This window comes from Leptosomus discolor, chromosome 12 (assembly GCF_034619465.1).
Source record: "Leptosomus discolor isolate bLepDis1 chromosome 12, bLepDis1.hap2, whole genome shotgun sequence".
NCBI lineage: Eukaryota > Metazoa > Chordata > Aves > Leptosomiformes > Leptosomidae > Leptosomus > Leptosomus discolor.
In genome coordinates, this window is record NC_141402.1 from 8893265 (window position 1) to 8905364 (window position 12100).

The window sequence follows — 12100 nt, forward strand, 5'->3', positions numbered from 1 at the left end:
CTGTTGAGATCTGCTGCTATTTCCAGTTTTGTGGAGAAAATTTCTGGATTTTATCACTGTTCCCGGAAGCCTCATGTAATCCCATAGAACATGACTATCTAGAACACCTATCACAGTTTTCTTTAGAAAACAGAGAGTCATAATGCTTTCAAGGTATTTTTAAAAAGTTTTAATGCAAACTTGATGCTTTGCACAGGAGGGGAATTCAGCAGAAACCTCCAGTTTTATCAGTCAAAGATTGTCTTTTTCACCTCTTTTACAATCTAAAAAGTCCATTCATCTTAGTGTTGCTGCTGTACAAAGAGGAAGAGGAAGGGCAGCTTCAGAGAAACATGATGGCCCTAGTACTGGAGAGGAGATTGTTCTCCTCTACCAAAGCCCAGCCTGCTTGCCCAGGGGAGATGCACACATTGCAATCAGTCAGGTTCAGGTTGCTCTGAGTTGTATATAAGCGATGAGATTTCACTTTACAGCACATACCTGTTCAGCTATAAAACCAAATGCAAAAGGTGCCTTCCTTTTAGCTCTGAAGATTTGAGTTCTTGAGAACATTAGAGTCAACAGAAGCTGAGGGCTATCAGCATTTTATGGACTCAAAAATATCCTGTGCTCTAAAAGATACTTTTCTGGATGCCATGTGGTCATAACATATGCGCCACCCAAAACTGTGTGTCCGCTCTTGAGTGGAAGAACCTGCCAGACTACTGTTACCCTGCCTGATATTAAGTACCTCACAAGATTAGATCCAAAAATGAACTGTGCAAGTAATTTAGAAAAATAATAAACTCTTGAGTCATTTAAAGCAGATCTTCATATATCATGAGAGCAGAGAAGGAGGAGGGGGAAAAAAGAGAAGCTATGTGCACTGTTTGTAGGTCAATTTAGTATGGTTGGCTTGTATTAGAAATGTATTTAAACATTCTGAGTCTTCTTGCTGCTTCTTTTCTGTACATTGACTCACTAACATAATAAGTTGTTCATTTTTAAGTCCTTGGCACTGTCATTGTTGGGTATAATGTGATGTGCTGGAACGTATTGACTATGCCTAAATGGACTAGATGTGAGCAATTTTCTATTTGAAAAAATAAAATTGTATCTCACTCTCTGAAGTCTCTGAATCATTTCCATAGTAATTTCTCTCCACTGATATCTACAGGGTAATAATGTGTGTCTAAGAAAGATCTATAGGTAAGAAATTGTATCAGTTTCTTAATTCATATACTGCTAAGTAAATCACACCATCTTGCAGTGCACAAATTCATTTCATAGTTTAGGAATAATGACACCTTGGAGTCAGAGGGCATTCAACTCTACCTTTAACACAAGAGGTTGCAAACTCCATGAGATCAGCAACTTCTTCACATTCTTACATAGGAATTCACAACCTAATTTCCTTAGGCATGACATACAAATTGTAACAGCTTGTTGAAGACTTGAAGGAATAGTGTCACTGCATGGATCACTAAGAAATGATGATCAAAACCTTAATTTCTAATTTGCAATTCCACTAACTTCACTTCTATTAAGTCATCTTGTTTTGTTGCTTTCTACCAGTGGGAGAGCCTTACAGAGCAAGACAACGTGCTGCTCAAGATGAGAGAAATGGATAAGCAAGATTTGAGCTTATGTTAGTGCCTTGCACCTTTGTCCCCTGCTCAGTGATTGCTAGCTCTCTCCTCTTCAGAGGACAGATGGACAGTGGCTTATCTTCAGACGTCAAAGTAATTTTTGGCATATTTGAACCAAGGTTTTTCTTCTGCTGTCATCATGTTCTTTCCCTTCCATCTTGTGTGCCTCAGAGGCAGATGGATGTGGTGGTGATTCCTCTGATAATACCACAGGTAAGTTCTCAGGACTGCACAGGAATTACCTGTTGGAAGTAATACGTCAAACTTTTATCCATGTTCAAAACCTTGCAGCCACGCTGACTTCTCAGCCAGCTGGTCAACAGCTGGGGGACTTGGACTGCTTACTGAGTCTCCTTCTCACAGCAACTCCCCGCTCCCCCAACCTGCTCTTCAAAAGATCATAGGTCTAAAGAAACTCAACTGGACCAGAGGTTCAGGAAAAGGATTTTGTAAGCCATTATTTGACTCAAAATCAATCCATTTGCCTCGCTGATGTTTAGGGTATTTGGCCAGGTTTCTCCGAGCATAGGCAACAAAGTTAGAGGTCTTGTACTTTGAAACCTCTGCTTTTTAGCCCAATGCATATGTGATTTCAACTAAGAATTTCACTTTAGTTTAGCAGTGTCTTTCCACAAAGATACACTCTGTTGTCTTTCTTGTTTGAGCAAGTAACAGGATGTGGCTTAGCAGATTGGAGATTCTGTGCAACTTTTAAGACTCTGCTACTGTTAAGATCTAAAGTTGTCCCTGCTGGCTTTTGCATGGACCATACAGCTTTTGCATAGTTTAGCACGATGGGCTTGTCATGTTACCATGCAAATACTATCCCTGCAGTCTTCATGGCAGCCCCATCTCATGAACCTAGATCCTGGCAAATACTTTACAATGAGTAAGGTATTTGCTGGATTTCACCTAAATCTCTTTGCCTAATATTTATGAACAAATTTATTTTTCCTGTTGGTTCTAATGAATGACAAAGAGACACCTTGTGCTGCTGCATGCCAGCAATGTGCTTGCCAGAATATTCATGTAATACAGACATACAAAATTGCAGGCACAAGTGAAACTTACTAAGAAAAAACCCATGATTTCTTTTTCTAAAATCATCTTAAGAAGGCCAGATGTAAATACAAGTAAACTTGGCTGGTATTTATAATTAACTGATTAATGGAATGACATGTTATCAGAAGCATTAAATACCAGGATGATGTTCTCATCTTCTGAAAAGTTTAAAAATTGCTTTCTTTCCTTTGAAACTTTCCAAACAATTAATCTCGGTGACTGTGTACAACATGTTATCTTTTCATGTACATTTTTTCCTCATTGTATCTTAGTCTATTTTTTTTGGCTCCTTGATGTACAACAGAAAAATACATTCTACTTTTTAAGAATCTGGTTGGAAATACTCTGATACTTTTATGAAACTATGTTAATTTATTATTTGTTATATTATTTATTTAAAGAGAAGATTCTTATCCCAAAGAAGTTACAAGTTCAGTAGGACGCATAGCTCTGATTTAAATTCAAGCATAAGCATATGCTCAATCATAAATTCATCTTGTGAGTTGGAAACAAATTTATCCTCAAGTGTGACTTTTAGATGATTGTGGCAATGAAAATTTGGGGCCCTTCTACCCCTGATACTGATGCTTTCTGCTGTTATAATGTAGCCACATTGATCAGTCAAACCTGGGCCTGTCTTATAGGGTCAGAAATCATGTGCAGCAAAGTCCTTTGGGATGTATAAACTTTCTCGTATGGGTATGGAATAAGAGATGTGGAGGTACAAATGCCAGCCGGGTATGGCTGTGCTGTAGCCAGCTCCCAACATTGCCTTTCCCAGCACCATGCAGAGGTGGCCCCTGCCCACAGCCACGTGGAGTGGGGCTTCCTGGTGAAATTCAAAGACATATTCCTGCAGGACAGGGCTGGAGGCAGCTCATGCTTCCCAGCCTCCTGGGGTGCCAGCATTGGCCACTGGCCTTACCTCCCCTGAGGGGGCAGGTGCCTGGCATGTCTTGCTCATGGACACATGCAGGAGCATCAGGCGCTGGGAGAGCTCACATCTCCAGGTATTTTGGGGCACTCTCAGGAAAATCCCAATCAAGAAATAGATGTTAAACATCCACAAAGGAACCTGTATGGAAATGCCTTCTTTTCTAAGCAGGCTCCTTTAATGTGCTGTTAATTATTACTCAGGGCGGGGCAGGCATGTTCAGCAGTTAACCACACAGAATTGGCAGGTCAGTTGAAGGCTGGCCGCAAATACTTGGAAAAATAAAAAGGGTAGACTTTGGTCTAGTTGTTCTTCCTGAAGTCAGTGAAGGTTGTTCTTGCAGGCAATCACAGCAATAGCAGTAATAGTAACAGCGCATTTTTAAAAATTCCATTTTCATTCTTTAAATGACCAAATGGTCAAAAAGCTAGAGCAGAGGTATACCTAGGAGAAAAATGTTAGGATAAAACTCTAAGACAAATGAATAATTCATTGCACAGCCTTAACTAGCTTGGCTGCCACAGTGCTCTTTCTTACTAGCCTAGCCTGAAGTTGGTATATTCGGTATCCTGCCTCTTCTGCCTCATTCAGAAAGTAAGACTGTTTGTAATCATTCTGAGTCCCATAGTAAAATAAATAAAAACTAGGTGTGCATGGACAGATATGCAGATGAATAAGAATTATATGAAGTATGTGGATTTAGCCTTCTTTCATTGCCTGGCAAAAGTATATATGTGATCAGGATACAATTAATTTGAGCTACTGGTTGGCTCATCTCTAAGAACAGGGCGCTGACAGGGAGAGCACGGTGAGAGCTGTCGTGTCATGGTCTGCTCCATATTTCTACACGCCAGATGCAGTGGGGCCAGCCTGAACAGCAGCCTGCTGACTACGGTGTCCTGTGCATGGGATCGGGGAGCATCATTGCGAAAGTATTCAATTATCAAATATAAAGCAGAGCAAAAACCTAGCCAAACAAAAATCCCCACTCAGTTTCTACTACTGCAGCTTTTATTTGTGGTTAAAATACTGCATAAATAAGAGCTAGACATTTAAAATCAACATTCCTATATCTGCCATAACTTAGACCTTGTGCATGCCTGTAAAGCCTTTTGTGCCGCATGCAATATTAATTTCAGCTCATATGTCCACACATTTTCCCAGATCAAAAATAAAAAAAGTAGCATATGTAGTTCTAAATTTAAGATACAGGGAAAAAAAAAACGTTGTAGGTATCCTCAAAGAGAAACATCATAAGTGGGAAAACACTGCAATAATGTTGTACCCATAGAACTGCAAATAAATTCTGAAAGAAATCCATACAAAAAAAAACCCAGTAAACTTATCTGTCTGTTGCTTTAGCATTATTACTTAAAGCACACAGTATTTGTGTTTCCAGAGCTGATAAAGTTGATTTTAAACACATTAAGTTTCATTTAAAATTTATTTTCTCCTTGTGATGTGAAATGTCCATAGCTCATGAGACTATCAAATAAGTAATATTGCATTTGTCATTAATTTACATATGCTGAGTGTAGTGAAATAGGCAAGAAAGATGCTGGGTCTTTTCAGCTATTTTGTGCGAGACTTGGCAAACGCATGTTGAATTCTGACTTTCCCGTACTGTGCAACCCAGCACCCGTTACTGTGTGTGAGGTATTTTTCTTGTTTTTTCTGTCTTCAACACAAACGTACTGGTACAAAGGCAAGCACAAGTGCTGTCTTTTCTGCTGTGCCCACAAAATCCTGTATTGACATCTATGTATAGTCATTTAGGTCCAAATGGAAATTTAATTGGGTCATTGCTTTGTTTGTAAATGCCACAGACTCACATGCCTATAAAAAAGGGCTTGATGTGTTTATTTCTCCTCCTTTTGAAACAGTTTCTTATTATGTTCTTAAAAATGGTTCAAAACTGTTCATCTCCTAATCAATACGCTGTGTGATTAGTCCTTCTGTAAAAAGAGAATAACGTGTGAAGTTTGGACTGTTCTGTAGACAACAGCCGCAAGAACAATCGGTGCTATGAGCCAGAGAGCAAATGTAAGGAAAGGGGAGATTGTGCTAACGGCTTAAGTTTATTCCTGCTTTTAACCGATGGCAGTATGGATGAATAGTTTTTCTCCAGGGCATATACTAACTGCATGCAACAAATACGCATTGATGTCTACCCCTCATCAGCAAACCAATGTTACCAGCTTGTAAAAACACGACAATTATTAGCTCATTTAGAAACATCCTCATGGTAATTTCATTTCACTTATTATGCCTAGTAGACAGCTAGATATTTGCATGAAGTGTGTGTGGCTTTTTGCCTGAATTGTTAATCGAGTGATTAAGTGGTAAGTGAAAGTGGTGCATCCAGATGACAATGCTATTCCAGTCCTGGGTGCCTCCTAAACCAGTCACAGCAAATTACTTGTTTTAAAGATACTTCTCTCTTAAGCTACTCATCTGCAAATGAAAGCAGGGTTGGTATAGGCAATCTATCACGCTAAGTCACCTTTCTTCCCCACTAGCTTTTACACTTCTCTGACTACAACTGTTGGTTTCTTTTGTAGAAGTGGATAGGATGATGCCTGCCGGCTCTGACCACGGATGTAGCTGAAACGTACAAGCAGAACAGCTGCTTTGTAAAATGTGCCCAAGACTGAAACGTATATAATAAGCTTGAACTTTAACTTGCACAAAACTATTTAGTGACATTACTTCATTAGTTCTTTTCTATCGCTGCTGACTACAGGGTGCAGGAAGATCTGCCTGCAGCCCTGACCCCCCCATCCTTCCAGAGCCTTTACTTGTGAATAGTTACGGATGAACTGAGCTGTCTGAGCTCTGGTCCTGGCCGTCTGTACCTGCGTCTAACTTTTGTCACCCTTGTTACCTAGCGCTCTCGTGCCCGCGGTCACCTCCGTTGGTGCGTTCGACCAACCAGCCTGCGTCGGCCCCGTCTCCGCTGCAAGGCCGTGCGGCTGGGCCATGGGGCGAGGCGCTGCCCTGTGCCTCAGTGTACAGCTGGCCACCCAAAAAGCTGTGGGCCCCCCAGCTGGGAGGTGAGCGTGGCCTTCCTACCACCGTGGGGCTCCCGCTGCCGGGCTTTCTCCTTCCCGGGGCTGTGTGAAACACCCTTTTCCTGAGCCTGAGGGCCCAGGGCTGGGAAGACGAGGACCCTCGGCTGAACCCCCTGAGAGGGGCAGGTGGGGGTCGCTGGGCTGAGGAGGGGCCGGCGGCGGGAGCCGTGCGAGGGGAGCGGGTCCTCCCCGGCGGGCGCCGAGCGGGCGGGAGGGCGGGCGAGAGGGAGGGAATGAGCGGGAGAGCCGGGAGAGCGGAGCACGAGCTGCCTCAAATGCTTGAAATAATTCCGCTTCCGTTCAGAGCCGGGAGCAGCCTCCCACGGCATCGGGGCCTCGGACCCGTCTCCTTCATCCCCGAGCGCCGGCGGCGGCTGGGCCATCATGGCAACCTCCCCCCAGAAGTCCCCTTCTTCCCCCAAGTCCCCCACCCCTAAATCTCCCCCGTCCAGAAAGAAAGATGACTCCTTCCTGGGCAAGCTTGGCGGCACGCTGGCGAGGAGGAAAAAAGCCAAAGAAGGTACAAATTATAGGTTTGCACGTTTCCTGGGAGTTACCTTAAAATCGGGGGGGGGGGGGGGGGGGAGGAGGAGGAGGAGGAGGAGGAGGAGGAGACAGGGGAAGATGAAAAGGCTCTGGGGAGCGGGAGGAAGGGGCTGACTGGGGAAGGACGTGCGGGGTGGGGTGCGCAGGCGAGCAGCGAGGGAGGAGCGCGCCGCCTTGTCTCCGCGGCTTCGCCGGGAGCGGGCGGGGGCCGCGGCGCTTGTCCCCGGTGCCAGCGCGGCACGGCGGGGAAACGCTGGAGCGCGGGCGGGCGCCGGCCGGGAGACCCCCTCCCCCCACCCGCCCTTGCCGCTGCCGCTAACGGCCCCCCGCGCCGGGGCGGGGTGTGCGCTGCGGCCGAGGCGGGGGTTGCCGCGGAGCTCGGGCCGGGCGAGCGGTGCCCGCCGTGTGGGGGGCAGTGCTGAGCTCGTAGCGCGGGCCGGGGTCAGGGAGGGGCAGGGTAGGACGGACTGGGGTGCCCGGGCTGGAGGAGAGAGCGTTTCCCCGCGGCTGGTGAGGCCCTCCGGCGGACGAGGGCCGCAGCGGCCTGCCGGCCCTCCAGGCCTGCGGGCCCCGGCGCCTCGCCCCTCCGTGCGGCTGGGGAGGCATGGGGCTTGTCCGGGCTGCGGGCGCTGCGCCCCTCGGACGCGCCTCGCCTCCCTTCGGGAGTGCTCGCCTTTTAAGTTGGAGTGCAAAAACCCGAAAACTTGATGCTCACATCCTCTGTGAGTCATATGCTTTGCTTTATACTGGTGTGCGGCATGATCAGGACGCATTGCTCTGAGAAACCTGTGTAATGCACGTGATTGATTTAATGTTTATAACAGTAGTCGTTCCTCAGAGGCTTAAAACTTAACTTGATTATTTTTGCAGTAAGCAAAAAATCCCTTTGCTTCACGACAGTGTACCTTTGAAGAACACTGAGCATGTGTACAGCACTCTGGTTCTTTGTCCATACATGTGGATTAATATCCGCCTCCTACTGAATTTACCTATTTAAAATCCCATGAGGCAGAGAATTGGAATGTAACCTTGCTCACCCGTCATTTTCATAGCTGATCTTAATTTAAATAAGATGCAAATAGAGCCAATGTAAGTCACTTCAAAACGTTTTTTCAAGTAACGTTCATTGATTACAAGTGCAAAGAAAGGTATTATGGTCAGCAGACCCTTGCTTCTGATGTATACAGGGGTAATGAAACCACAGCATTTCAGAGTAGCACCAGTGCTGGGGACAAGGTTGATGGAACTTTGGCGAGTACAGCCCCTCATTCTGTAGCTATCACGTCATCTTTCTGAGATGCATGGCCTTGTTTTTCAGTTAAAACGCACATTGCACAACTGTACTCACATTATTTGGCTTTTTCTGGTCATTGCAGATGGCCCAGAAGTTGACAAAATAGTAAATAATGGCAAACTTCATTAGTTACCCACTTTGTTATTTTATTCCGTTAGGGTATTCATGAATATTAGCAGCATTGAACTAGCAACAATTTTCTGTGGTGAGTCTATATTGTAGATATGTTTAGAAATCTTTAATTTAGCCTATTTGTAGTAGATTTAGTATGTTCATTGTTATTATTAAACAATGCTATTTTTCTCAGTGACAGATACTAAGTCACAAGTCTCTAGCAAACTATTAGAGGCAACAGTTACTTTTATCCACAGTCTTGTAATCTTACAAAAAGATGTATTCTGTGAAATCTTATTTCTTCTTGTTACTTCTGTGTCTGTACTAAATTTATTGACTAAAAACTGCACCTGCCATTTCATTATCTCGTGTTGATGTTTACTCTTTTGAAATTTTGCAGCAACATTAGTGTTGTCCTTGTCCTTTGTGTTTTCCGATTTTCTAAGGTCTGTATAAAAATAATAGTGGTTTGGAGATTTATTTTTTTTTAATTTTGTGGGGAATTTGTTATTCGCTGATGATAGAAAAAGTATTTTATTAAATTCACCTTAACAGCCTTCTTAATTCTGCATCTGTTTCACATTTCTTTAATGGAAGCACACATAGAGGTGAGATTGATACTATTCTGTCTTCCTTGTTTGTTTGTTTGTTTTTAGCAGATTCAGATGGCTTAAAATCTGGTAAATCCTTACCATGAAGCCTGTCGTCTTCATGCTTCCTAATCTTTCCTCCACTAGAAATACATACGGGTTTGCGGACTATTAACGAGTCACCTTGTTTCTTGCAGGCTGTGACAGACATGGGTTCCAGACATGGGTTCCATCTTCAGTTGTGCTGCCACAGTTTGCAGGGCTCCAGGTGTATTTGGAGTCTAGCTAGGAACCTCATATAGGAGGTCAAATTGCTTGTTCATCTAGGCTCTGTTCTTTGAGGGTTTTTTCCTGCTTTAATCAACATACCTAGTGGCAGGTTTTCTATAGAGACAGGTCTCAGACGTAAGAGTGCACATGGTTGTTCAACTGTTAACAAACATAATGTATTAGAAAATGTTCAAGTATAAATTACAGGCATTTGAAAAAAGAAAAGTTTCTTCTGATGGCCATGTTTAGACCTTCAACTTTTATAAACTAGAATGATGTTGTCTTAAATGGCACCTTTAGTCTTTCTTCATATTTTTGTAAAACATCGGGATCTGCTCTTTAATCAGATTTGTTAGTCTGATACAGATATCTACCTACCCCCTTTTGTTGTGAATGTTGATCTCTAATCGTGTAAGGTCTCTAAATCCGATGAATTGCAGTAACTCTTTAGAAATAACATTGTGGTTTTTTCTATATACAGTATTTGTTTCCTCGGCCTGTTTTTTGTTGAGAGTATCTCATTGCCATTGGTATAATTCAAGGATGAGAACGTTGTTAATTACAAATTGTTAATTATAATTAGCTTTTTATCTAATGAGAAAATTGTGAGATGATACTAGAATATTTGATGACCATTGTATACAAAAATTATTTGTAGCTTATAGTAAGATTCTATCCCTTTCATTCTTGAAAAGCATGAAAAGACTGAGCCACCCAATATATGCTACTGGAAGATTCCAGTCCTTATCTAGCAGGAGTTAAGATGCATGGTGATGCTCCTTGTATTTGCAAAAAACAGCCACAAATTAAATTTTTTTGGTAAGCTCCTTATAGTAATCTGCATTTTGCGCTAAACATATCCTTATGCAAGCACAAGGAGAAAACAGAATTACCCCTTTTTTTAGGTGTATGGGCGTGGGTGTGTTTTGTTATGAATTTTTCATGGTGAATTCAGTAAGGTTATGTGTGATTGTCCTCCTTGAATTTTCGTGGCCTGGCAATTATAGACACAGAATTTCACTCCTCCTAATAGCGTACCTTAGTGGAGAATCCCAAGAATTGGCCCCTGACATGCTAATAAATCTGAGACACATTTGGGAACAGAGAGCAAGTTCAGAATGGCTTAGATTGCATAAGAGCAGATGGGAAACAGACAGCTTGGACCCATGAATTTGGTAGAGAGCAATTACTGTGCATTGTGTGGGTGCAGTCATTTTATCAATTGATATGACATCAATTTCAGTAATTTGACTGTTCTTCTGCCTAGTTTATTTGGTGTTGATGAGCAGGAGGAGGAATGAATTTTCTTCTAGCTTCCACTTACAATATTTCTTCTTTTTCCCTTGTATGTCTTGTTTTGATTTAGTTTTGGTATGTGAGATCACAGTAGGCCGTATTCTCTGTATGCCTAAGGGAAGAGTATGTTAACAGTGTAAAATATTATAGATTTTGCTATTTCTTGATAATAACCTTAAATTTCTTAATAATTTTTACTTTGTTGCCATCATGCATTTCACAGAATAGAATGAATTTAGAACAAATTAAAAGTAGACATTAGGAATAAGCATAGGGTGATGAGAGCTTTTCAGGTGTTTTAAGTAAATTTTTTGTCTTTCTAGAATTCATGACTAAAATGCCTTGCTGTGTGACTCATTGACAGACAGATCATGCCTTGATCTGGCTATGGACATATTACTAGGAAAGAAATTTGTTTCTTGGTATACAAGAAGTGTTCTGCTGAATTTTAATTGATGTATTTGAATTACTGTCTTTGGACCTGTTTCTGCAACTTCTTTTTGAGTAGAGTAATGCATTACTGGCACAAAGAATTATTTTTTGGTGTCAGTAGACTTCTGTTTTGCTTGTCTGTTTCTCATATGAGAGATTCTAGACTAGCTTAAATGCTTTGCAGGCTTTTTCTTTTCTACTGCTCTCACCTGATGCTGTATTTAAAATGCAGACTAAGCTGAAAGAAGAACCAATATATGCCCTACCATTATATTTGCTAATATGTGGTGCAAATGATGGAAATGGGTCACTGAATGCTGATTTCATACTGGTGCTTCAAAGATGGCATATAGTGTTTTCTATCAAAATGAAATGGCACGTGCAAGGCTTTATCATCACTCATATCAGTACTTTTGAATTTCTGGTTTTTACTGCAGCATGTCAGTACATCAACCCTAGGCCTTCTTGTGTCATCAGAATAGCTGAACAGCTGGTTTTGATGTCTGACAATGTACTTTACCTCCAACTGTGGTGTGTATAATCTTTCCCCTGTATACTGTGTTACATGTTCCCGTGTCCCTGGTGTACTGCCACAGGCACATCATAGACAGCTGCATAGCTGATGCTGGACAAAACCTGTTAGTACAACCATTGAAATAATTATTGCCTTGGAGAAAGTTCTGTTAAGTAGATAAAATACTTCTGTTAAGTGGAAGGAACTTGGAAAGCAAAAGGAGAAATAGAGGGAAGACTCACCTGCTTAATTTGTTGTCATTTCATTGCTATGAGCCTTCTGAGCACATCTACACTGTATGAAAGCCAGAGAAACTACTGAAGAAGAAAGCATTGGGTTTTTGTTTCCA

General features: G+C 42.3%; 1 protein-coding gene across 1 annotated transcript in view; it reads left to right on the forward strand.

Annotated features, from left to right (window-relative positions):
* Window positions 1-7079: 7079 nt before the first annotated feature.
* PARVA (parvin alpha) overlaps window positions 7080-12100 on the forward strand; it is a 62620-nt gene continuing 57599 nt past the window's right edge. The window contains exon 1 of the mRNA XM_086472139.1: window positions 7080-7215. Coding sequence (XP_086328265.1) covers window positions 7080-7215 — 136 coding nt within the window. The remainder of the gene's footprint in view (window positions 7216-12100) is intronic.